The following is a 27363-nucleotide window of genomic DNA, read 5'->3' on the forward strand; positions in this document are numbered from 1 at the left end:
AAAACAACAGTAAATAGTAATTAGATTAAGCAGATTCTGAAAATAAAACGGGCCGGTAACTAAATGAAATATTTACAATCGGAATCATCATTTGTATGTTTACGCACACAAAGAATTTCAATCTGGTTTATGTACAGTATATACAGCCTGTTCAAATATTGATTAATGAATGAAATGTATTGCACATTTATTATTTAAAACTCAATAAATATGTATAATTTGTAGGTACAGTAGGTATTATAGTGTTACAGGGTTATTTTGCACAGTGAATGGGTTAACTGTTCATAAGTGTGACATCCAATTAGTTAAACATTAAACAGATTGGTGGAGGGGGTTGGTGGGGGACTTGGACCATTTCTTTTTTTCTTTTTCTATTTTTAATTTAACCCCATTATTTCTGAAATCCTGGGTACAGCCATGAGATGGAGTCTATTTATTCTTTGTCACACTGAGCCACATGAGGGCGTTTGACCTACATCTGATATGCTTTTCATTGCACTGACTCGTCTCAGATTCATTCAGCACCACAGAAAACATTAGACTTTTGAGGCATACAGCTCCCGTATGTTTCAGTGAATATGTACTTAGTAATTTACTTGAATGAGCGCGTACAGTAACATATAAGCGAAACGTTTGCGGAACGATTCTCTGTGTGTGTGAAACAGGAACTTCTTGTGTCACACGTCAGTTTCTCATCGGAACCATAACAGAGTGACACAGACTCTGTGAAAGAGGGAAAAAAGAAGATGGCACGAGCTAAAGTAAGTTACTTTCCTTCACATTTCTTAAAATAAGCGGATTATTACTTTGTATTATTTTGTTAGCTAACGTCTGTATTTTAAACAGGCGAGTTTTAACCGTTACAGGCAGTTTGTTCTTTCACGGATCTTCAGACGTTGAACATGTTGAGACATGTTGTGACTGCTAATTCATGAACTGGAAAACATAACAGATATGTAGAAGAAGACATTCAATTCACGGCAACTTTGAGTTTTTACTTTACAATGAAATGCTGAGTTATAATCTTGTTTTTTGAACATTTTAACTGTAGCATTTATTTATTATTGCCCTTACTCATGGTAACATGATCTTCAGTCTTATTGCTATTTCTGTCTATTTGCTGAGGACCTAGCTGCTCAATATTAAAAAGTGTCAAGAAGCTAATACTTCAGTATGACAGAGGACATCATAGAGTATTATAATCCTGAGTTTTATTCAATTTAACTGCAGCATTTTTTTCTTATTGGCCTCTGAACCTGGTACAGTGACATGAAATAGTTAACTGATTATTGCTGTCTATTTCCTGTGGTTCTAGCTGGTCAGTATTAACATGTGTCTAGAAACCAATACTCCAATAAAGCAGCCCTCTACTGAATGTGTACAAAACTCAACTCAGTGTATTCGAGTTGTAATAGAATGAGAACAAATGGCGGTAAAACACAGCCTTATTAAAATATCTTCTTCTTCTCTGATCATGACTTGTCAACTTTAATGTGTTTATTTATTTATTCTTAATTTGTATAGAGACAAGTATATAGCATAAACTTATCCCACATACTCTTCAGATTTATACTAGGTTGTTCTTTTTTTACACACCATTGCGCAATGTTAGACACACTCAGATGGCTCCCTCTGGATATAAGACGTCAATTTCACTGGTACCAATTTATTTTTAAATGCATTGCAATTAACTTTATTTATCTGTACAGTTTAAAACTAGTTTTTGTTCCTTATACCTCAAATTATGCGCTAAAATGCTCTTTATGATAAGGTGTATAAATTACACCATTATCGCCTTGGATTTTATTCACTGAACAGTGGTCTGTATATCGCAGCTTTGTCCTCTGAAAACAACGATAATCACAATAATGGTGGTAATGAAAATCATTGGCGGTATTAATACTGTCAGAATGTTTCACGGTGGTATATCATAAAAAGGTATAGCAGCACATCTCTGCCACATACCACAGCATTTATAGCCTAGCTAGTTTGCAATGCCTGTCCTTAGATGGGCTTTTAAAATACATAAAACACAACAGTAAAATACATATGAAACTGTGCAAGACTCAACAATACATATACACACATTCACAGCACATACAAAGTGGCACAAAACAAACAATCATACTATAAAAGTTTCATAAAACAACAAGCATCTGATCACTCATGACTACATGACTGATCCCTCTTTTAAATGTTCCCAGTCATGATCCATTGTTGAGCAAAGAGTGTCGCCTTGAATTAAAACCTGACACGTTTGTTTTCTGTAGTCGGCGTTGGTACTGTGCATGGATGTGGGGTTCTCCATGTCCAACTCTGCCCCGGGGGAAGAACCTCCCTTTGAACTTGCCAAGAAAGTCATTCAGAAGTTTGTCCAGCGCCAGGTAAAACTTCTACACATTTACGAAACAAAGCACAAACAAAACTACTCTCATGAGAGTGTTGTCATCTTCAACATGCACTGAGAATGCCTTCATTCAATCATCTCACAGGTTTTTTCAGAGACTAAGGATGAATTGGCTTTGGTTCTGTTTGGCACTGACTCCACCAAGAACTCGCTGGACAAAGACGGCCAGTACCAGAACATCACTGTGCATCGCCACCTAATGATGGCTGATTTTGAGCTTCTGGAGGAAATCGAGAATCAGATCCATCCAGAGAGCCAGCAGGCCGATTGTATCCTTTTTCTACACACAATATCAGTACAGCGGAAGAATTAATTTAGCAGGTACTCTAATAACAGATTTCATTTTCAGCTAACGTACTGTATTGAATACCTGAATAAACCTTTTACTTTATACAGTGGCAAAATAAGATAGAGGTAGCTAGCTCAACTATTTTGATAACTGATTAATCATTGAGTCATTTTTAGTTTTTTTTTTAGTTTTTTAGTCAATTTCTCTGATTCCAGCTTCTTAAATGTCAATATCACTTTTAGCCCCAAAATTATTGAGAATATCCCTGCTAGACTTATATTAAATTTTTACAGAAAATATAATATGACTGTATCCTTTTGCTCAATATTTTTCCAGAAGTACAGTTGTAGAATTGTTAACTTTTGCAGGTACACACTATAAGTATTAAGGGTACAAAGAATCAATAGACTCAATAAACATTTTTCACTGCACATTAGGACTAGTCATAAAAAGAAAAGCACAGCTGTAATTAATAATTTAAGTGCTCGAGTGAGCTGTACACAGTGGGGAAGTCCAACTCCTGCTGCTCCTACATGATGTCTGAGAATCTATTAGCTCCTTAACCGTTGTTCAACAGGGCTGGATGCTCTTGTTGTCTGCATGGATCTCATTCAGACAGAAACAAAGTAAGTGTGAGTTTCCTTTTTACTCATAAATAATTCTTACTGCTCACTGAAAGAAAACAAATTCTAGGGGATTTTTTTGGTTGTTTTTTTTCAATTATGTGACTCACACTATGTTTCTGTTTCTTTTTAGGGGGAAAAAATACGATCGTCTGAACATAGTCCTCCTGACTGACCTCAACACTCAGGCCAGCCCAGAACACCTTGACGTCATTATTGAAAACCTGAAACAAGCTGACATCACATTGCAGTTATTGTAAGGTTCAGACACCATGTTTGTTACACACATTTGATTTGATTTGATTTTAATTCAAACATAAGTTGTATGTTTGCTATGTAGTGCACTATATTAAACCCGCAGTGTGGAACTTTTACATATAAATGAACCTCTGTTACATTCAAGCCCTTGCCAAACGAGTTCACACAATGCTGATTAAGCCTATTACTGCCAGATAAATATCTTTGTATACAGAGTTTTTAAATCTCATGTTGCAACATTCTCGTGCTGGCCATTTGGCTGTTAATCATGCAGCTCTTCTAGACTTTCCAGATGTTATAGGACCGAATGGATCAAATTTTGATAGTGAAATGAGTCCTTTTGTGGTGGTTGTGTGACACTCAAAACAATTTATCCACTGTTTTAAAGCCACAACAGTAGGTTATGGTCAGTGGTGTACTGGCTATCAGGCATACTGTTTTGGGGCAAATCCCGATGGGCTGGTGGACCGTCAAAACATATCTGTTTTTACCAGCTGTTTCTGTATGCCTGTAATGCATACTGCATGCCTGTGTCAGGTAATCACAGACAAGCATTCCCCTTTGCTCTCACTGCCAGAGGGGGGAGACAAAAGGATGGGATATACACAACTTTATACTAACAATCCCACAATGCAGTGTGTTGCATTTTATAGATGCAAAAATTATCATTGTGAGACTCTACAGCTGACAGTGATGATGATGCAAAATGATGATGATTAAATGTTTTAAATTTCAATTTACTGCTGAGTAAAATACTGTACTGAGTGTCCATTATATAGGGAGTAGTGGACACTCACACACACACACACTCTTTTCTTGATTCATGTAATGAACACTTATTAGAGGTCACACTGGATTAAAATTATATCCTGTGGATACATTTTATGTTAAATGGATCAGTTGTTAAGTTCATTGATTGTAGTTTCATTGCATTTACTCACATATATCCCTCATCCCACAATTTCTTTTACTTACTCTGAACTTTTGTATTTCCAGTTTGCCTTTCCCTGCGGAGGACGATGAGGAGGGTGGAGGAGATGCAGACAGAGGATGTCCCAGTCAGCCGGGCACAGGCAAAGGTCTGTCCAGGGAACAGAAGAATAGCCTGGACATGGTGAAACACGTCATGCTAAGCCTGGATGAAGAGGATGGTCTCGATCAAATTTACACCTTTAGGTTGGAGAGTTTTTGTCAAACACTGGATGTTTCTCACTTCTTTCTTTCTTATTTATGTGTCTTTTCTCTAAATCATTTATAGGTCGAAAAGTATTTGGATGATATCATACGACTTGGTTTTCCATGTTTGACTCCTGTTGTAGGAATGCCATCGAGCAGCTGTGTATGTTCAAGCGTATCGAGAGGAGACCCATGGCCTGGCCCTGTCAGCTGACCATCGGCAGCTCTCTCTCCATCCGTATTGTTGGGTACAAAGCTGTAAGTTGACTGTGAAGCGCACTGGATGAATATATACTACATATGCTTGTTACACAGGTTTGTTGAATAGTGACGAGTTCTGTCATGTCTGAATAATGGACTGCTTGTCCACATGTGATCATTTCACTCTGCAGTCATTAAGTCTGGTTGATTGTTTGCTGGACAATTTTAGGAGGAAGTTTGTACTTAGAATAAAATGACTCTAAGTCAGTGCTTTCATTGACTTACTCTACATTATCTAGTACACAGGTAAATCTGAAATTATTGCATAGTGTACTTACTGCTGAAGTACATACTTTGCTTCACCTTGCTAGTGTGTACTGGAAAAACACAGACGATGGTTCATCAATAGTAGTCAAATTAAGTCTCGCCAGGGGAGGTTTTCTCATCCAGACATACAACAATTCATGTCCTCCAGGTGACCGAAGAGAGACTGAAGAAATTGTGGGTTACAGTTGATGCTCAAACCAACAAAAAAGACGACGTGAAGAGAGAGACTGTCTACTGTCTGGACGATGACAACGAGACAGAGGTGCAGAGGGATGACACCATTCAAGGTGAGAAAGTTATTTGAAGTCAGATTCCTTAAAGATGTTATGCTCATTACTTAAAGGGGACACGTCATGTACATTTCCAGGTCTATATTTTTAACTTGGGGCTCTACTGGAATATCTTTGCATGGTTTACAGTTTAAAATAACTAATTTATGTTATACTGACCCTTTACGCAGCCCCTCAGTTCAGCCTCTGTCTGAAACAGGCTGTTTTTGCTCCTGTCTCTTAAGCCCCCCCCTGAAAAGCCCACTCTGTTCTGATTGGCCAGCTCTTAGAAGCTGCCCCTCAGCAGACACCCATCAGTTGTGGAGGTTATCTCAACAAACCATGAAACAAACAGTAGTAGTAGGATTTTACTACTTTTTCTCCTTATTTACTTGATATGTCAACTTCTCAAATACATTTGTACATGTTTGAGCCAAAATCCAATCCGAAATATGAGATGCGACGAGCCGATGTCAGCTCATTGTCAATGGAGTATTTGGAGCTGAAGCCCTGGCTTTTGACTTGCAGGGAGCATTTCTACACACATTGACCTCAAATTTTGGAACTTTGACCATGTTTAACGTAAATATCTGACATCACAACTGTATATAAACAAAAGAAATCCAGAAAAAGCATAATGTCCCCTTTTAATGACAACCAAGAAAATCAGACTCGAAATTCCGTTCAACATTAAACCTGCAGTGTGGAACTGTGACATATAAATGAACCTCCGTTACATTCAAGCCCTTGCCAAACAAGTTCACGCAATGCTGATTAGGCCTCTCACCGCCAGATAAATCTCTCTGTATTTCACAGTATACCAGAGTTTTTAAATCTGGTGTCGGCCTTGACATTCCCATGCTGGCTGGATGAATGCATGAATGCAGACTTCCGCCAGCTGAGCTGTCTAACTTCTAGTTAGCGCTCTGCTAACTTGAAGGGGGATAAAATTTAAAATTTTATCATGCGGCTCTTCTAGACTTTCCAAATGTTATCGGACCGAATGGATCAAATTCTGATAGTAAAATGAGTCATTTCACAGGGGTTGTGTGACACTCAAAACAATTTATCCACTGACAGCCGCAACAGTAGCAACAGAGTAGGCTATGGCGGAGCCTGTGACATAAGCACATGTTAACAATGTTTTTTTTTTAATTACTCTCACTGCCAGAAGGGGGAGACGAAAGTCCCACCTTTAAAGTTCAATTATTTTCTGTTCACAGGTTTTCGCTATGGAAGTGACATTGTTCCCTTCTCCAAAGTGGATCAAGAGCAGATGAAATACAAGCATGATGGGAAGTGCTTTGCTGTTCTGGGCTTTACCAAACAGAACCTGGTATTGTACTTGTTATGACAGTGTGATTGTTCATGGCATCTAAAAAGTAAAACACATGAAAAATGATGTAACTGAGCTTGTTTCTCTTTTCTGTTTGTTAATTCTTATGTTCTTTTTACTGCCTGTCTGCAGGTTCATCGCCATCAGTTCATGGGAAACCAGGTCATGAAGATGTTCGCTCCAAAGGATGATGAGGTGAGAACGGAGAGAGCCAGAACAAACCTGGTGACTATATGTTGATACTGACCTGTTTCTGTCTGTTTCTATTGGTCTGTCCGAGCAGCATGCAGGAGTGGCACTGTCTGCTCTCATCCGGGCGCTGGATGAACTCAAAATGGTGGCCATTGTACGTTACGCCTATGACCGGCGCTGCAATCCTCAAGTAGGAGCAGCTTTCCCTTGCATCAAGCAGGACTATGAGGTGGGATCATGGACTTCTAAACATGCTGTTTTGAAGTATATTCACTCAATCTGTATCAAATGGCACAGAGCTAATGGTCCGTCTCTTGCTCTTCATAGTGTCTCATGTACATCCAGCTGCCCTTCATGGAAGACCTCAGACAGTTTACATTTCCTTCTCTTGAAAACAATAAGAAGTTCACCCCCTCAGGTACCATTTCTGCACGTTATGCTGGTTAAAAGCAGTAACACTGATGGTATTACTTAAAGTAGGTGTTTCACTCATGGTTCATCCTCACACAAGATGTTAAGACCAGTCCCACACATGTCAAACTGCATTACTTATTGGAAAGTGCACACATGGGCATGTCTGAACTGCAGCTGATGTTACCTTACTGGTTTACATAGGTTCAGAACTGCTGGTCTGATACAGCTGGCACCGCAGCTCTACAAAGGAATAGTTTGACCTTTTTGGTAATCCGCTTGTTCGCTTTCTTGCAGACACTTAGATGAGAAGATTGATACTTATCTGTATGGTTAATATGTAGCTGGAGCCAGAAGCCAGTTATCTGAAGTTAGCATAAATACTGGAAACACGAAGTGCGGCTCTGTCTAAAAGTAACTAAATCTGCATAAAACTCACTGATTACCATATCTTGTTTGTTTAATCTGTACAAAAACCAGTGGATTCTGTGCTTGACTGCTTCTTGGCCAGGCAGCTAGCGGAGACTCTGGGAGGTTGTGTTTTTTTGGTTTTGTTTTTTAGTTTTGTTTTGGGTTTTTTTGCTTGGCCTAAACAAGTTACATATAGCATGTTAATTAGTGATCTTTAGAGGTGCTGTTAGGCTGATTTTGTTACCTTCAAACAGAGCCAGGCTAGCTGTTTCCACCTGATTACAACCTGTGCTAAGCTAACTACATATTTAACGTACATAATGGTAATGATCTCATCTAACTCCCAAGAAGAAAGTAAATAAGCAGAAAATGACGATCTATTCCTTTTAGAGAGAAATAAGTCAGCAGACTTCAGTGTGAGATTTTGGAATTTACATTTGTTTGTCATGTGACTCCTCTAGACACCCAGCTGTCTGCTGTCGACTCTCTCATTGACTCCATGATGTTGGTTGAAGATGAGGATGGAGAACAAAAGGACATGTTCAAGGTCCACCACATTCCCAACCCTGCGTTCCAGAGGCACTTCCAGGTACTGCACACCTATTAGTTCTCAGTTGAGGCAGTCAGAAAAGTTTTGGAGGAGAGGGCGGTCACATTTAACATCAGAAGCAAAAGACTTTATCTTTCTAGACTCGAATAGAGCTTCACCAGCTAGAGGGTGCTGATACTCACCCAGGATTACCCCTTCCTCAGTCACTGTCTCTCTCATCTCCTCTATCCCACCTCTCTTTCAGTGCCTGCACCATCGGGCAGTAAACCCCGGCACCCCTCTTCCCCCCATGGAAGAGTGGCTGAAGGCTGCCCTCGAGCGCCCTGAGGTAATTAGTGAACGTTGCCAAGCTCCACTAGAGGAGACGAAGAAGAAGTTTCCTCTCACACAAGTGGAGAAGAAAAAGAAGCCGAAGACTAGTGCTCAGATTTTTGGCAAAGAGTAAGTTTGGATTTAGTGTGGACAAGGCTGTGAATCATGTATTGAAGTGTTGTCTAAATATTTATGTAGAGGTCTGTATACAGTTTGAACTTTCATGTGTAGATATCACACTTTTATCTCCCAGTAGTGTGTGTGACTGAGGTTTTACAAAAATAAAAAAAGCTTAAATTCTTTGTCTGTATTCTACCTGACCCCTTTTTCATTTACAGCTCGGAGGAGCCGGATGCCAAGAAGGCAAAAGGAGATGAGGAAGAGGAGGAGTACAACCTGGCTAACATTGCTGAAGGCTCTGTAACATCGGTGAGAAGCTGGGGGAGGCTGGATGACATAATAATCCTAGACAGATATCCTTACTATAAAAATCTGCTATTCCAAATAAAGTACTTCACCACTATTGCTGTATATAAAGTTGAAGTTGGAAGTTCACATGCACTTAAGTTGAAGTCATTAAAACTCCACAGATTTCATGTTAACAAACAAATAGTTTTGGCAAGTCGGTTAGGACAGCTAATTTGTCAATGACACAAGTAATGTTTCCAACAATTGTTTACAGACAGATTATTTCACTCGAAATGATATCATGGCTTTAGAAGCTTCTGATAGGCTAATTGACGTCATGTTAATCAATTGGAGGTGCACCTGTGGATGTATTTTAAGGCCTATCTTCAACTCAGTACCTCTTTGCTTGATATCATGGGAAAATCAAAAGAAATCAGCCAAGACCTCAGAAAAAATATGTGGACCTCTACAAGTCTGGTTCATCATTGGGAGCAATTTCCATGCAGCTGTGATACCACTCAGGAAGAAGCGTTCTGTTTCCTAAAGATGAACGTACTTCGGTGCGAAAAGTGCAAATCAACCTCAGAACAACAGCAAAGGACCTTGTGAAGGTGCTGTAGGAAATGGTTACAAATTATCTATGTCCACAGCAAAACAAGTCCTATATCAACATAACCTGAAAGGCTCCTCAGCAAGGAAGAAGCCACTGCTCCAAAACCGCCATAAAAAAAAGCCAAACTACAGTTTGCAACTGCACATGGGGACAACGATCTTACTTTTTTGAGAAACGTCCTGTGGTCTGATGAAACAAAAATTGAAGTTTGGCCATAATGACCATCGTTATATTTGGAGGAAAAAGAGGGAGGCTTGCAATCCAAAGAACACCATCCCAACCATGAAGCACGAAGGTGGCAGCATCTTGTCATGTTCACAAAATGGATGGCATCATGAAGAAGGACAATTATGTGGCTATAATGAAGCAACATCTCAAGACATCAGCCAGGAAGTTCAAGCGTGGTTGCAAATGGGTCTTCCAAATGGACAATGACCCCAAGCATACTTCCAAAGTTGTTGCAAAATAGCTTAAGGATGACAAAGTTGAGGTATTGGAGTGGCCAACACAAAGCCCCGACCTCTATCCAACAGCAAATTTGTGGACAGAACTGAAAAAGCGTGTGCAAGCAAGGAGGCCTACAAACCTGACTCGGTTACACCAGTTCTGTTGGGAGGAATCAGCCAAAATTCCAGCAAATGATTGTGAGAAGCTTGTAGAAGGCTACCCGAAACATTTGACCAAAGCTGGACAATTTAAAGGCAATGCTACCAAATACGAACTAAGTGTATGTAAACTTCCTACCCACTGGGAATGTGAAATATAAGCTAAAATTAATAATTCTGTGTACCATTATTCTGACATTTCACAATCTTAAAATAAAGTAGTGATCCTAACTGACCTAAGACAGGGAATGTTTACTACAATTAAATGTCAGGAATTGTGCAAAAGTGAGTTTTAATGTATTTAGCTAAGGTGTATGTAAACTTCCGACTTCAACTGTATTATCCATTTGACCCTTCTTCCCAACAGAGTTTATGAGTACAAGAAACCAAAAGTCATCTTTTGAAAAACAATGTAAATACGTATGTAAATATGGAAATGGCATACTTGAACATTTCCATTCCTTACTCATGTTAAACACTTCTCCAGGTGGGAAGTGTGAATCCAGCCCGAGATTTCCGCACTCTGATCAAGCACAAGAGTCTTCCATTCGGGGAGGGTGAGGTCCAGTTTTTCTGTATTTTCTTTTCTGTCAAACTGGCCTGATAAACATTTCTGATTAATTTATAAACCATCATGACTCATGTCCAGCCCCAGTAAGTGTGTTTATCTCTTTTATTTGGTTGTGGTGACCCTGATGTTCTCTCCAGTCTGCCAGCAACTAACTCACAGGATAGAGCAGTTGCTTAGCAACAAGGACACACCTTACTACATGAAAAGCATCACCTGTATCCAGGCTTTCAGAGAGCAGTCTGTGAAGGTAAATTAACATTTGGGAAATGTGAGTCTGTGAAATAACCTTGAGATATCCGAGTGCACAGTTTTTGCTGTGCTATGGAGATTATGAGTCAACTTGAGAAGATTACAATGAGTGTGTTTCATTCTCTCGCAACTTTAACGAAGGCCACTATGTGCTTATGTGCGTGTATGTCGATGCAAGCTTTTAGTAGATGCATAAGTGGATTTTGAGTGTTTCGTGTCTTTCGTAATTCAGCTGGGGAATGCTGATCTGTACAACAGCTACCTCCAGTCCCTGAAAAGAAGCATCCCAAACAGAGGGCTAGAAGTCTTCTGGGACCTGCTTGTTCAAGGTATGATAAGCCTCTTTACTGGGGGGCAGCAGGATTTCTCCCACCTCATTTCCTCCCTTTAGATGAGATGAAACTTCCACACAATGTTTTTGAGTGCAAAATAGTAAAAGTAAATAAGACACAAATGGGAGTTGATGCTTAAACAGCTGTGGCCTGAATCACAGCACAAGTCTCTGCTGAAATAGTTTCTCAACTTATTCTTTGCTGTTTGTTTGACAGATGCCATATCTCTGATTAGCAAGGACGAGGTTGAAGGAAGCACCGTATCCAAAAACGAAGCTAATCAGGTGAATTAAAGGATAAGTTCACATTTTTTCAAGTCTTAAAATAACAGTCAAAAAATTGTGAAAATGTCCTTTAAAGGAATAATACATTAAAAATTATCTTGAGACTGTTGTGATTACTTACTGGAGCCTACTTTGCCCTCAGTTTCTGTTGGCTGAGGAGAAGAAAGAGGAGGCAGCTGCACCAACAAGTGAAGATAATGGAGATGTTGATGACTTGGTAAGTTTTGGAGTGATTTTTTTTGTTTCTGTGGGAGCCCTTTTCAGGTTTTAAATATTTGACTGTTGTGCCCCAAACTTGCATTAAAGCCATTTCCTGTATATTTGCAGGATGTACCTCTGTGTTAGTGTCTGGCCAAAATCTCTGATATAAACTCTCCAGTCTGACATTTTTCTTTTTTTTCTTTTCATGTGCAGCTGGACATGATGTAAGAAGGGAGGCAATGGGGATGTCTGTAGCTGACATACAGGGAAATGAGAAGAATGCAATTTTTCAGTCCGACCAGAGCAAACCAGTTCAGCCGTCCTTTGATCTGTCTCCCTACTTTGTCACATCATTGTAACTGAGACAACCGTTGATATTGAGTAACTGCATGTATACTACACAGAATGGGACCAATACCATATAAATGACTTATTTTCTTTAGAAAAACTGGTTCAAGTACTACATGTTGAAGGCTTTCGATGTGTTCAGTCTGGAACGTCTTAAATGTCAAATTGTAATTTTTATGAATCTCCTGTTATCTCCATAGTAGATTCGTAGTAATGTTGGATACAGTGAGTGCTTTAAATCTAAAGATTTATGTGCACCAGATATCCTTGAGACTTTACAGAAGACAGCACCACAGTGTCCAACAAACAGCAGGTTTATTATCTTTAATCATTAAAGCTTAATGGTTGATGAAGAATGCTTGACTTGTATGTGTATTTGTGTGACAAATAATGAAGATTAATACAGTTGGCAGTGATGTAATTTGCAAATTGTATAGTACGTAGCAGAATCATAGTTTTTAAAGGTTAGATTACCAGTAGTAGCATCAGTGTGATCTTCATGTCCACATGAGTGTGGTCTCTCTTTAACATATCCACTGGATGAAACGGTCAAAAAAACGGGACCGAGACAGATTAGACAAGTCTTGTACTTTGAAGATGGCGTCCTGGTCACCTATGGCCAGCTTCTTTATAACTTCTTCATCAACATCGCTTCCTGTAGCTATCACTGTGGAGACGACCTGTTCCTTGCGCATGGCATCAACCGACTCTGTCAGGTTGCCCATGACGGTGATGCCGTCGGTGATGAAAACAAATGAAATCTCTGCATTGCGTCTCGTTTGCCTAAGCAGAATGTTATTGATGGCGTAGGAGATGGCGGGCTCCACGGTGGAGGATGAATCTAGATAAGTCAGGTCAGCTATACCGGCAGAGATAGTGTCAAGGTTGTGTGTAAGAGAGAAGGCCAGACGTTGCTCGTTCTTGCCGTACTCTATCAGAGCCAAGCGGGCTCGTCTTTCATCGTCCTTGCTGCGGGCCAGCACCAGTCTGTTTGCCACCTTCTGCAAAAATTCACGGACATGACGGAAGTTATCTGTCCCAAGGCGCTCTGAGCCATCTAGTAGAAATACCAAATCCACTGGCCGCTGCACACACGGGGATACATCAGGTTCTGTAATAAGAAGCAACAAATCACTCACTGAGCTGCACCCCATTACAATATTGAAGAAATGATCTAGTCATGAATAAAACCCACCGCTTTTACAGGGGAGATCAGGGCACACAATCACCGGTTCTGGAAGGAAAATCAATTGGACGCAGGTTAGAAAAGTGGACCGAAGGACCAGTATGATCATCTTGCTGGGTTGACTGTTAGAGGCTTACCAGGACAGAGCTTAGTCTCCATTTTGACTAGAAAGTCTTCTGCCACCAAGTCAGCGTACCTCCTCATCGTCTCGGAACGGCCTCCTTTTCTGCACACTATCGACGACAGGGTCTCGTTATTGTACGTACGATTAAACATATCACCAACCCCAATGGCATCCACCACCACTCTTTTATCATTGCAAAGGTAATGGAACCCATCCTCTTCATCTTTCGGATCATAGCGGCCATCTGTAACCACCACTACGGACACTTTGGCTTGGGCTCTCTTGCTGTTCTTGATGAGGGTTTCATAAGTGAACTTGAGAGCTGAGGGTGTGAAGGTGCCCCCAGCAATCCACTTTAGATTCTTCACTGCCGTTTTGAAGTCAGAGATGGAGTTTATTTTCGGGTCATCAAGACGAATGGCCTCAAAGGTCCCAAGGTGACTGAATTGCACAACTCCAACTCTTGTGCCTGGAAGAGGCAAACATTTTTCAAATCAGCAAATGTTACTTTAGACTTTTTTTTAGCCATGGATTAATACATTTGGAGATTTAGTGAGTATTTATAACAGCAGGATGGTGGTTATACTGTGTGAGATTGACTCAAAATAAACTACATGTTTCTTTGTAATGAAGGAGCATGTCACCAAGTGCACAGTGGGACAGATTTATGTTTTCAATAGTTCAGGCTATCAGTCTTTGGCTACACAGACACCACTTGTTAGTAGGAGCAATTTATTGGCGGTTTTAGTCTTTTCATGGAATTTGCTGATGCTAAGAAAATATTGCCTTTAAATATTTCAGATAGAGATGCATTTCAAAAAACGTTTCTGATGTTTTGGTTTTGTGTTAAACATCAGTTTGAATCAGAATTGACAGTGTTTAGAGTAGTAATATTAACTGTCAATACGTCTGATGATTGAAAATACACATTCATACTTTGTCATTACTGTACAGTGTTAATGAAGAGCACAAGGTAAACAAGGTCCTGTCCAAATATTTTTGGATCTAACAGTATGTTCAATGGTGGATAAAGTGATTCATTCTTTGGAAATGGTTAAGCTTTCATGTCAGCCTCTTCTTATTGTCACTTGAAACTATGTCTGCAAAAGGATTTACAGGGAGGTCTGCATTTTGTTTTTGCTGGACTGTACCGGTGAGTGATGCAGGGTCACTGGCCATAGTTCCCAGTCTCTTGATGGTGCTGATAACAAAGTTCTTTTCCAGGGTGAAGTTTGTCTGCCCAATGCTTTCTGAGCTATCAATTACAAATATAATGTCCAGAGCTCCACAGTACTTCTCACAGTCTGAGACAAAAGACAAGAACAGGATCATCATGTTGAAAAATACCAACAATAAAAGTGTGTTAACTTCATCATTGTATGTACAGTATCTTACCACAACAACCGCACGTCTCCCTGATGTAAGTCATGACATCACAGTCCTGCGGTGACGTTTACGCAGGTTAGTGGTAATACAACTGATGAAATAAGGACAGTATCATGTTTGTTAACTGTAAGGCTTGTAAAATGTTACTCACATTGAGCCCAGGATCGCCCTCTGGTCCAGGGCCTCCCTGCACACACACAGCACAGGCACAGAGTGATGCAACTGGATCTAAAATTTGCTAGTATGGTCAAGTCATTATTTGAATGGTTGAGCTGTTGCTTACATCACGTCCAGGGTCTCCTCTTGGCCCTCTCTCTCCTGGCTCGCCCGGCTGACCTGGATCCCCCTGAGCAGAAAACATTTTTCAGTGGAATTGCCTCATTTTTCTGAATAATATTGCATTTCTTTGGAAGTGCACAAAATAATTTTTCTGCCAATTTTCTTAGGAACTAGATTCTACTCAGGAAATAGGCTCAAAGGAAAGTATTCATAGCAAGGTCTGTGCATAATGTTGCTGTTGAGCACCAAATTCCATTCACTCTTATTGTATTATGATGGTGGCAGAAATCTCAGCTATCTCGGAATAAAATGAAGGCTATCTGCATGACTAGAAACTACAAGAGGTAAGCAAAAGAATATGTTTTGTCATAGTTTGGGTGAACTTAACTCTCAAAATCTTTGGGACTGAGCAGCATATAATGCGCACATTTTAAGTTTTGCATGTGTAGGAGCCTTTCCTGTCGCATTTCAACTACACGAACATCTGTTCTTGTTTTTTTTTTAATCTACATGTCCCTGGTTAAAACAGAGGCAGCTCTAATTGAAATCCAAAACCTTAATTAATTAAAACTTACAGAATCTCCTATATTTCCTGGTTCTCCAGGGTCTCCTTTGGCGCCACATTCACCTCTGCCCCCCCTGGGCCCTCTTTTGCCTGGAACACCTTTTTCTCCCTGGGAAAAGCAGAGCTACCTCAGACTAAAGTAGCAACATTAAAGACAAGCAAGAATTTCGTGAGGTAAGCAGGAAACCGTACAGTGGGCCCTCTCGTTCCAGTATAGCTGAATCCTTGCCTTCCTTTGTCACCCTTTAGAAGAAAAAAAAAAGATGTTAATGATGTTGCAGTATTTCACATGAATACCATCTCTTTGCTGAAAGTGATGATCAGAAAAGTTGAACTCTTGGCTCACCTTTATTCCTTTAGGCCCTGAGTCTCCCCTTGGTCCAGGATCTCCCGGATTTCCCATGGAGCCCTGCGACCACAAAAGAGGATATTCAATGAAAATAGTATCATTAACTGTACGTTAACCAGTGATATTTCATTAAGAATCCCCTCAAAACAAGAGCTCTATTATGATGTGTTGCAATCTTGTGGTGTGTAATTTTAAGTAAATGTTGCACTATAAATAAACTTAATGTGAATGTTATAATGATTGTTATAAACAATATACAATTTCTCCAAGGCCTCCTGGTTCTCCTGGCCGACCCCTCGGTCCTGGTAGTCCATTGTCACCCTGTAAGAGAGAGGAAGTATCACAGAGAAAATATTCTTACTGGACATTACTTTCACTCCAGCCCACATACACAGTGTTATTCAGGCTGATGTGACTTTGGCAAAAAGCATAGCGCAGGAGAAGTTGTGTTGTCTTTCTTTTGCAATGTGATTTCCCAGGAAAATGTGTTCTTATAATGAGACACTCAGCTTATGCTCTTTTGGCAGGACACCCAGTACATGAATACAATATTGGAGGTCTAAGGAAGACTTGCTGAGTTCTTAAGAAGCAGCTGAGTCATCCTGCCAAAATCCACCCACAGCTCGTTCTCCTCACCTTGGCGCCTTTGAGTCCGTCTTCCCCAGGTCGGCCTCTGCCTCCCTGTAGCCCTCGTTCTCCCTTAAAATAAATGAATGTGTCAGGATTTGCACCAAACCATTAATCATAACTTAATGTATACAAAACACAACAGTAACTGAGAGGTGATAATTCTGTTCCAGGGAAATATGTGAGAGGCATATTAGTTAGACTTTATTGTATCCGGGGGGGAAATTTTTTATCACAGATACACACATCATCACACAACAGTGACAGATAGAAATACATCAAGTACAACACAACAGAGCACACCAACGTCAGGCAAAACAACATGAAAACAAGACTTGTAGTTCCCTCAGCGAGTCACCCTATTTAGGGCTGCTACAGCTGCAGGTACCAGGCTTTTGCCAAAGTGAGCCCTTCTGCACCTCAGGGACCTTTACCTGCATCCAGAGGGCAGTACAGCAAAGTGGTGATTGAGTGAGTGTGTGGTGTCCTGTGCTATTGTATTTGCAACATGTATGATGGCCTTTCAGTTGAGCTCTTGATCTTTCTCTGTGGGAGTAAAGCCTAGTGAAAGTGATTTAAAACTCATGGGACTCAGCTCTTTCGTTCTGTTGAAATCTCATGTTTGTTCAGTGGAATCCACTGTGATTTGTGAGTGTGACAAAGTAAGTGGTTATTTGGCTCTCAGATCACAAATGCTCTTTCCCTCATGTTCTTCTCCTTTTGTTTTTTTTAAACACACTAAGTTAAGTCATATTTGAGATGAAATTCTGTAGAATTGTATTTTAAGAGCAGATGTTCTCAGCACCACATACTTGCTCCAAAAACAAAACCACAACTATAACAATGACATTCAGATTACATTGAAAACATGAAAGTGATCTAAGCTCATTTATCTGAGTGCTGAACTTACCCTCTCTCCTTTTTTCCCATCAGGTCCTTGTCCTCCCTTTGATCCAGGGTCTCCTCTCCTTCCCTGTTAACATTTATTAATATTTCATGACAAACTACAGCAAATTCTCAAAAAGAAAGTCATTTAGTTGATAAAATAAAAGTGTTTGAAATACCTCTTCACCATTTGGTCCAGGCAAGCCTTTAATACCCTGAAAGATTATTTCAGAGTCACCTTCTATCATTAACTGACAGTATGAGAGAAGTAATTATAAAGGAAATAAGACATCATTTGTACCGGAGTTCCCCTTTTTCCTGGCGATCCTGGATTTCCAGGATTTCCTCTTTCACCCTAAGGAACAGATATTCATGTCAGGGATTCAATTTTTTAGGTAAGAGAAATTTTAAATTTTCAAAAGACATTTTCTGTTGCAATTTAATTTAAAGGTTACCTTTGGTCCTCTTTCACCATCAGGGCCTGGGAGACCAGATTTCCCAGGGAGGCCACTGTCACCCTAAACAACAACAAACAAAAAAATAATAACTTTATTTGTATAGCACCTCTCATACAAGAAATGCAGCTCAAAGTGCTTTACAACAAAAGAAATTACATGTACAAAGTGCTTTGCATGAAAAGGACATAAAAAGAACATATGAGCATGTAAAGATGGAAAATAAAGATGGAAAATAAAACCTACTTGATAACATTAATTAAAATAAGATCAAATAAAGTGTAAATACAATGCATAGAATGGGTACTTCAGTGGTGATAATTTGAGACTTCATAAGTGAAAGCTCAAAGTATTTCGCCATGTGTACACAACCTGTGAATCGGCACCTAGGTCTTTGAAGCCATAAGCAAACAGGACCTCCCTTTTCCAAACAGGTGGTGCTGTGGGAGTTAAAAACACACACCACAGTTTTTTCTCAAACCTACCAACCATTGACCTCAGCACCTATGTAACATAAGATGGAAAATGAAATCCACTTGATAATAATCATAAAAATAAGATCAAATAAAGTGAAAATACAATATATAGAAAGTGTACTTCAGTGTTGGTAGTTTGAGACTTAATAAGCAAAAACTCCGAAAGTATTTCACCATGTATACACAATCTGTAAATCGGCCCCTAGGTCTCTGAAGCCATAAGCAAACAGAACCTCCCTTTTCCCAACAGACACAGACTCACCACTGGTGAAAAACCCCCACAACCCCCGCCACAAAACCACAGATGACATCAGTTAATGTAGATTTAACATGACTAAAGACCTTGCTAGTGGCCACATGTGGCTCAGTGCATACCAGAAAATAATCTTCAACGGATTTAAAAAAAAAAAAACAGCTTTGCTATTCTTAGGCAAAAAAGTCTGACCTGAAGGTGCAGAGGTCCTGGGAAAAGGCCAACATCAAAAAGATTTAAAAATCATAATTTTAGTGTAGAGAACATTGATAAAAACTGCAGGTCATGTGACCACTTCTGGCAAAGAAAGAGCTTTTGCTGTGCAGATCCATTACCAGAAAATCTGAGTCAGATATATTTGGTATTTCTGACAGCTGACTTGTGTCTCCGACTTGGCAAAGAACCAGTCAACAGAGATGTAAACATGGCTGCAAAGCCACAAACACTGTTAGTTACATATAAACAACATCTGATATAGCTAATATACAGTCAATTTGGCTAACTGAGCAATACACTATTGGGTTGGATACTTCTAATGCAGCATTTGAGCTGATGCTAACGTTAGCATGGTAACTTGCTTGCTAGCAATGTTGGCCCTAATGTCAAAGTACAGCTGAGGCTAACAGGAATTTAGTGTGCTTGTTTCAGTGAAGCACAATCATGGGGTCCAAGTTACTTCTTTATCCTTTCACCTTTCCTTCTTAGCAACACTTTGACACCAACTAGTCCCACAGACTTTCATGTAGAAACTAAACTGTTCAGCTTCTTCTTCTTGTAGTAGGTGTGACTTTAGGATCCATGAGATCTAGTGGATTACTGGATGATATGTTAGGAAGTAGGAACAGGTGTGTCAGTGGGATGTGCTTAGGTACGAAAAGGCCAAGCTTGAACAATTGAGTGACATTTCCCTCCCATCAACCTCATTTTTAACTGACACGCACACTGCAGTAGCGGTTCCAACAAGCACTTAATGTTTCCATGTCGATTGCACGAATATGCAGATTTACGCGTTGTTAGTTTTGTATGCCTTATCTTATATCTATCTCGCACTGCTGCATCAATCTCATCAACACTTGCTGCTATTTTTCTGGCTCTAACACATGGAGACAACATTCCCATTCGTCCCCATTCAGTCTGTTGCTCTTCCAACAGGGAAAAGAGCCATAAAGCACAACACCTATTTAAATTTTATTATGGAAAACTTTTGTGTTGGTTGACAAAGATGCTCCTGACAAAAGTGTTGCTCTGATAATTGAAGTTGGTTTATTCTGCACAACTTTCTGCACACACCAGCTCACACAGGTGTTTCACTAGCTATACATCCTCAGAAAAACTGTTTTCCTGGCAGATAATGTTGCTCAGCTGCTCTAACAGCCAAGCTACATGTGGAGCTGGTTGATCAGGGTGCTCAAGGCTGTGTGATATGCTCTGAAGCACCATCTTTCAGCTAAAGCAACTGCACTCAAATTTTGTCTTTTGTAGTTTTAGTGCTATTATGACGTGGACAAGTGAAAATTCTGGGGCAAAGTGAGGATCAGTCTTCTCTATAAGTATATAAATTGAATTTTGTGTGAATCCTTCAAATAGCTGCAGATATTTCACTCTGGACCAAAGTACTTGATTGACACACTGACTCTGTCTCTAGAGTCCTAGAGTGGTTAATCAAAGTCAACTGAATGTTTCAGTTTCTATTCATTCTGTCTCTTTACAGCAAAATGAGAATAATGAGAAGATCCTTGCCTTGATTTAATACAGACCTTTTCACCTTTCTTGCCCGGTGTCCCAGATTCACCAATGTTTCCAGGGTAGCCATCTGGTCCCTTTTAGAGATGAAAATAAAATTTTGGTAGTTCAGTAACTTTTTACAACAACAGGGATGATGAATTGTAAAATTCACCAGCCAGATTCATTATTTCACCTAAAAGATATGATTAAAGATGATATCTAGAATAATAATAACCAAATAGTATAAGGACTTACCTTGTCACCTGGATCACCTTTGCAACCAGGAGCCCCGATTCGGCCAATCTTACCCTGAAGATTTCACAGAGGATATCATATCAGCATACTTAACATACAAGAGTCATGATATATCTTTTACTTTTTTGTATGAAGACTCACCTTTTGTCCATCAGTTCCATTCCTGCCAGATACTCCTCTCACACCCTGAGTGTTTGGAGGTCAGTGAAGACAGAAAATTAACTACAGTATGTAATCTTGACTATATGCACAGTGTAAGATGTAGTATGATATAAAGAGAAAATATGTATGTAAGCATGATATTACCCTTGCTCCACTTAGTCCAATGTCACCCTGTTGAAGTAAAACAGATTTATGAAGCCAAACAGCACTTCATTCGATCTGACAGAAAAGTAGGAACATAAAGATTTCAACCTCACCTTGTCACCTTTCAAACCAGTCTCTCCCTATATCAGAGCACAAAAGGACATGTTATTGAAATGAAAAAGGAAAACATGGATAACCATGTAGCACACACAATCATAAGTCAGTAGTTCTCAGCAAACCTTTTTGCCGAGTGGCCCAATTCGACCTTCAATGCCAGGATCACCCTGTAAAATAAACAATGATATTTGACATTTAAAGTGATGATACAGTATTTTGAGGGGATTCAAGTGTAATAATGATATTTGGTTGTTAAATTCCTGTAGACATAATCTACCTACCTGTCTCCCCTTTTCCCCTTTTGGGCCAGGAATACCACTGTCTCCTTTCCTACCCTATAAATAAACAGAAATATTGATTTTTAAAAAAAACAAAACAACTTTGGTACAAGCAGAAACATACATCATTTATTTATTTTTGTTTTGATTTTGTTTCTTAATACTTACTTTTTGACCGTCAAACCCTTTTGGTCCAGGCAACCCAGGAATGTTAAGGCATTCTTCTTTATAACACTACAAGACCAGTTAAGAAAACAAAACAATTTTAAATATGGTAATACATGAAAACAAAGGAAACGAGAGATTTGGTGCAATGACATATCTGTACACATTATAATTGCAAGGTTTAAAAAGGTTTTCTTACTTTTAAATAGGCTTGATATTTCTGTAAAGAAAAGACTGAAGTAAGTGAAAAGTAAATCTACACAAACACCAAACAAAAATATAAAAATATAAGCATTCAAAGCAAGAAAATGTTTCAGATCACCATGGCTTTTATGATACGATCAATCGTTTCATCCCTTTTTCTTGGTCCTCCATCTACAGCCATATACTCATCACGGTACACATCAATAGGAGAGCTGGCTATCTCCCTCATCCCTAATTTGTCAATGATCTTGGATGCTGCCACTGAGAACAGATGGATCCCCTGGTCCCGGGCCTTCTCTGCCATCTCCTTGATCCCCCCACATGGGCTTCCTGTCACATGGCCATCAGTGATGACCACAGAGAAGAAGGCAGTATTCTCCGTAATTTTTTTTTTCGTGGTCATTTCATGTGTCATTTTTTTGATGGCGCAGTCGGTGTAGGTGCCTCTGCCGAGGTACTCGATTTTACTGGCATTCACGGCGAACTCAACCTTGTCTGTAAAATTGCTGAAGATCTTTTGCCTCTGAGAGTACTGCAGGCCTCCTATGGACCAGTTAAACCGGACCTGGTTCCGGTACACCTCATTATCCAGCTTCTCAGCAAACATCATGGTGAACTCCTTGACCTTCTCCACCAGTATTGGAAATGGGGCCTCCTGCAAGGCGATGCTCTCTGAGGTGTCAATGACGAAATATAAGTTGATGCAGCAGTCTTTTATCCTTTCTGGAGGAGAGGACAATGACAAAAGTAAATACTGAAATCAGAAATTCTACAGAAATTACAAATGTAATAAATGAAAAGGCCTTAATTCTTCTTAGGCAACTCCAACAATAACATAAAGTTCTGCTGGTTACAAAATCATTTCTAAAGAGTTTGGACTCCACCAGTCGACTCTCAGGGAGATAATGTACAACTGGAAGACATACAACACCATTGTTACCCTCCCCAGGAGTGGTCAAACAACAAGGATCACACCAAGTGCAAGGTGTGTAATAGTCCAGAAGGCCACAACGGACCCCAGGGTAACGTCTAGGAAACTAAAGGCCTCTCTTGCAGTGGCTACAGACAATGTTCATGAGTCCACCATCAGGAGAACATTGAACATCAATATTGTGCATGGCAGAGTTGCAAGGAAAAAAGCCACTTCTCTCCAAAAACAAGATTGCTGCATCTATGGTTTGGTTTGCTCAAGACCATGTGGATAAGCCAGAAGGCAATTGGAACAATGTTCTGTGGATGGATGAGACCAAAATCAAACTTTTTGGCTTGAATGAGAAGCGTTCTATTTCACGATAAGCAAACACTGCATTTGAGCATAAGAACCTTAACCCATCTGTGAAAGAAGGTGGTGGTAGTATCATGGTTTGGGCTGCTTTGCTGCCTCTGGACCAGGACAGCTTGCAATCATTGATGGAGCTATGAGTTCTGAGTTGTACCAGCTAATTCTACACGAAAATGTCAAGGTATCCATCTGTGTACTGAAGCTCAACAGAAAGTGGGTCATGCAGTAAGACAATAACCCTAAACACACAAGTCGCTCTAACAAAGAATGGTTAGAGCAGAAGAAAATGAATGTTTTGGAATGGCCGAGTCACAGTCCTGACCTTAAACCTACAGAAATGCTGTGGAAGGACCTGAAGTGGGCAGTTCATGCAAAGAAGCCCACCAACATCCCTGAGATGAGACCGTTCTGTAAGGAGGAATGCTCCAAGCTTATGTACAGGGCCGATAAACAGTTACTGGAAATGTTTGGTTGAAGTTATTGCTGCAAAAGGGGGTCACACCAATTACTGAAAGCAAGGGTTCACATACTTTTGCCTCACACAAATATGTAAGATTGGATAATTTTCCTCAATAAATAAATTAATAACTTTCATGTTTTTGTCTCATTTGTTTAATTGGGTTCCTTTTATCAAGTTTTAGGACTTGTGTAAAAATCTGATCATATTTTAAGTCATATTTGTGCAGAAATAGAGAAAATTCTAAAGGGTTCACAAACTTTCAAGCAGCACTGTATTTTACTGAGCTAGAAAGAAATTAATGAAACTCACCCTTACACACTCCAGGTGGCAGTGGGGGTAAAGTTGGGCATGGAGTTGGGCCTGGAGTTGGGCTTGGAGTTGGGCCTGGACTGTCACCTCGCCCAGGTATTGGCCGTGGGCCACGAGGGAGAGCTTGAGGGATTGCAGCATGGAGCATACACAGAAAGATGAACCCTGAAATGACTGCCATTTTCCTGCAGCCCCTGGAAAAAACAAGACAGAGAGGAGTGCACTGTAGGACAGTTGTAGAAAGCTCACTTTTAATGCCAAAACCCCCTTTAAATGCAGGAAATAGCTGTCAAACAAGTGAGTCTTCACAGAAGGCATCTCAACAGCGTCTAGGAATGTTTATCTTTGTTTTAAACAATGTCAGAGAATAACCACACTGTGTGGAAAAAGAAGACAACATTTGAATGATAGCTGAAATGGAAATTTTAGTTGTTGCATCCTACCTGTTCAAGGTTCCCAGACTATCTCATGTCAAGAACCCCAAAACATAAAGAAGACAATAGATTGATAAGAGGTGTTCTGTTATGCTGATAGAAAGGCGGTGGAATGTAAATACATTTACTTGTACTTAAGTACTATTTTGAAGTACTTAGACTTGAGTATTTACATTTTACTTTATCGCCTACTTTTATTCTTTTAAATTTCAGAAGTAAATATTGTACTTTTTTACTCCATAACATTAATTTAGGAGCAGATAAATATTTTACATCTGAAACTCATCTTATAAAATCTTATAAAATATGCATTGCTATAGATTAAACTACCTAACAGTATACAATGTAGTCAATATTTGTCTTACCTCAACCAGCTGCAACATTAAAATGTTTCTTTTACATGCATCAGTAACTGAAGTGCTTTACATGAAAAACATAAGACAAAACATAAAAGAAACACAAGACTTCATAAAAAGACAAATTTAAAGGACCAGTGTGTAGGATTTAGTGACATCTAGAGGTGAGGCTGCAGATTGCAACCAAATGAATACACCTATTCTACCACTCCCTTTCCAAGCGTGTAGGAGAACCTACTGCCACCATTAAACTCGCGAAAAACACTAAAGGCCCTCTCTAAAGCCAGTGTTTGGTTTGTCCATTCTGGGCTACTGTGGAAACATGGCAGTGCAACATGGGTGGCCTCCATGGAAGAGGACCCACTCCCTATGTAGATATTAAGGGCTCATTCTAAGGTATGAAAACACAACAATTCTTATTTTCAGGTGATTATACACTAATTCCAACATACTTCTGAATGTTATATCATTCAAAAGTATGTTGTAATTAGTGTACACTGAAAGAAGTTTTCCTTGCTGTAGGGCTGTGCGATATGACAATATATATCATATGACGAGAGAAAACATGTCTATTGTTTCATACTGTGCTCTATCATTTATTTCATTGTGACACAAATCACACTCTTTACAGCAATGTTTATCATCATTTGGACTCTATCCATCTTTTGCGCTGATTACAATGATAAATTATTCTTCTTGACTTTTTTCTCACAAAGCTTTTATTGCACTTACAGTAACATAACGAGTGTGTAGTTGTCATCAACTCTCTGTCACCTCTACTATTTACCTCTCTCCACCCAACTATTTATTTATTCATTGTTATCGGGATATGAGATTTTGGTCATATCGTCCAGCCCTACCTCACTTTAATCATGCTTCCTGTTTATACTGGCTGTTAAAAGATCACTTTAAAATGTGTTTTCAATGTAAGTGATGGGGGACAAAATCCACAGTGATTTTGTGCAAAAATGCATTTAAAAGTTTATCTGAAGCTTATATGAGGCTTCAGCAGTCTGGGTTAGTCATACCAAGTGTATATCTGCCACATTTACAGTCTTTTTAGCATCAAAAAGAGGACTATGGATTTCGGCCCCCATTACTTACACTGTAAATGCATTATGAAGGGATCTTCTAATGGTCATTATGAACAGCAAGAATGATTATGGCAAGAAAAACATGTTTCAATATTCATTTGGGCACCTGACTACTGTTTTAAGATACACTTGAAAAACTGTGAACCCGTCCTTTAAAAGAGTTACATGTAAAATAAAAATAAGCTAAAATAAGACAGATGAAACAGTAATTGTTCAATACTAAAATATTTAAAAATACAACACTTCTGGATGAGGAGTACTAATTACTTTTACTTAGCTGAGGTACTTTTACCATAGTAAAATTTAGAATGCAGGTTTTACTTGTAACACTATCCTGACTGTTAATCTTATTGGTGCTCTGGATAATTTTCCTCTCCTTACTACAGTACATTTATTATCTTCAAAAAACACATTTGTCAGCAGTGGTGGAAGAAGTACTTAGTTACAAGTTAAAGTCCTGCATGAGAAATCCTACTTAAGTAAAAGTACATAAGTATCAGTAGCAAAATGCACTTAAAGTATTGCAGTAAAAGTAGTGGTTTGGTCCTTCTGACTGATATGTTATTATATATAACATCATTAGATTATTAATAGTGAAGCATCAGTGTGTAAGCAGCATGTTACTGTTGTAGCTGCTGGAGGTGGAGCTAGTTTGAACTACTTTATATACAGTTAGATAGTTTAGTCCAGTGGCTCCCAACCTAGGGGTCGGGCCCCTCCAAAGGGGGTGTTCCGGTTCGTGAGATGATTAATGGGAGAGGAAAGAAAACAAAGTTCTGATACACAAATGTGTTTTCAGTTTTTGGATTTTTTCTCTAATCGTTGATTTTTGCTGAAATATTGGATCATTTGAACATTTATTGAAATTAAACCATGTGAGAAGTTTAGAGGGAAAAATCACTATTTGGTGGACATGTTAACAACTCATAGACATCTGAAATGTGACCCCAACTACACACTGCTTTTTGTAAGACAGCGCAAGCCAAAAAGGTTGGAAACCACTGGTTTCATCTTTAATAATGTGTTTTATTTTGAAAGCTTGTTATATTATACATTGTGTCAAATCTTCATCTGAAAAGTAACTAAAGCTGCCAAACAAATGTAGTGGAGTAGAAAGTACAATATTATACTGGAAGTACACTACTTGAGTAAATGTACGTAGTTACTTTCCAGACATACTGTGTATTCAGTGAAGAGGAGTTTAACACATTTGGTATTTTACATTAGCTGCCTTTAGGAAAGTTAAAATAAAGTTAGGCTACTTACCACGGCGACACTGCTGGGGATTTAAAAATCCAAGCTGCGATTCGAGGCTGTCAGGAAGCAATTTTCAGATCCAGTTAACTGCAGATAATCATCTCAATCGGAATTTGTTCCCATATCAGCGGACTCAGAGGGTCAACTCTTGGTGGAGGGGCGG

At 39.4% G+C, this 27363-nt stretch overlaps 2 protein-coding genes across 2 annotated transcripts; one reads left to right on the forward strand and one right to left on the reverse strand.

Moving 5' to 3' along the window:
* Positions 1-510: 510 nt before the first annotated feature.
* Positions 511-12729, forward strand: xrcc5 (X-ray repair complementing defective repair in Chinese hamster cells 5). Its single transcript, XM_042426079.1, has 21 exons — positions 511-761; positions 2271-2384; positions 2493-2676; positions 3274-3322; positions 3453-3575; positions 4574-4753; positions 4897-5011; positions 5430-5568; positions 6774-6886; positions 7019-7081; positions 7170-7307; positions 7406-7496; positions 8362-8489; positions 8695-8891; positions 9101-9191; positions 10876-10945; positions 11097-11206; positions 11441-11537; positions 11757-11824; positions 11967-12041; positions 12239-12729. Exons 1-21 carry the CDS (start codon positions 747-749, stop codon positions 12251-12253), a joined length of 2175 nt encoding a protein of 724 aa, XP_042282013.1. The 5' UTR covers positions 511-746; the 3' UTR covers positions 12254-12729.
* Positions 12672-27363, reverse strand: LOC121906888 (collagen alpha-2(VI) chain-like). Its single transcript, XM_042426076.1, has 28 exons — positions 27210-27363; positions 24060-24253; positions 22127-22731; positions 22004-22024; positions 21808-21873; positions 21643-21696; positions 21484-21528; positions 21358-21384; positions 21245-21271; positions 21080-21124; positions 20939-20992; positions 20716-20778; positions 18230-18292; positions 18076-18129; positions 17954-17989; positions 17800-17862; positions 16899-16961; positions 16521-16583; positions 16260-16322; positions 16106-16156; positions 15924-16022; positions 15353-15415; positions 15221-15256; positions 15079-15124; positions 14835-14987; positions 13697-14152; positions 13569-13607; positions 12672-13484 (listed from the first exon to the last, which is right to left on the reverse strand). The coding sequence occupies exons 2-28, from the start codon at positions 24238-24240 to the stop codon at positions 12898-12900; spliced, it is 3123 nt and encodes a 1040-aa protein (XP_042282010.1). The 5' UTR covers positions 24241-24253; positions 27210-27363; the 3' UTR covers positions 12672-12897.

The sequence above is a fragment of the Thunnus maccoyii genome, chromosome 11, assembly GCF_910596095.1.
Source record: "Thunnus maccoyii chromosome 11, fThuMac1.1, whole genome shotgun sequence".
NCBI classification, from domain to species: domain Eukaryota; kingdom Metazoa; phylum Chordata; class Actinopteri; order Scombriformes; family Scombridae; genus Thunnus; species Thunnus maccoyii.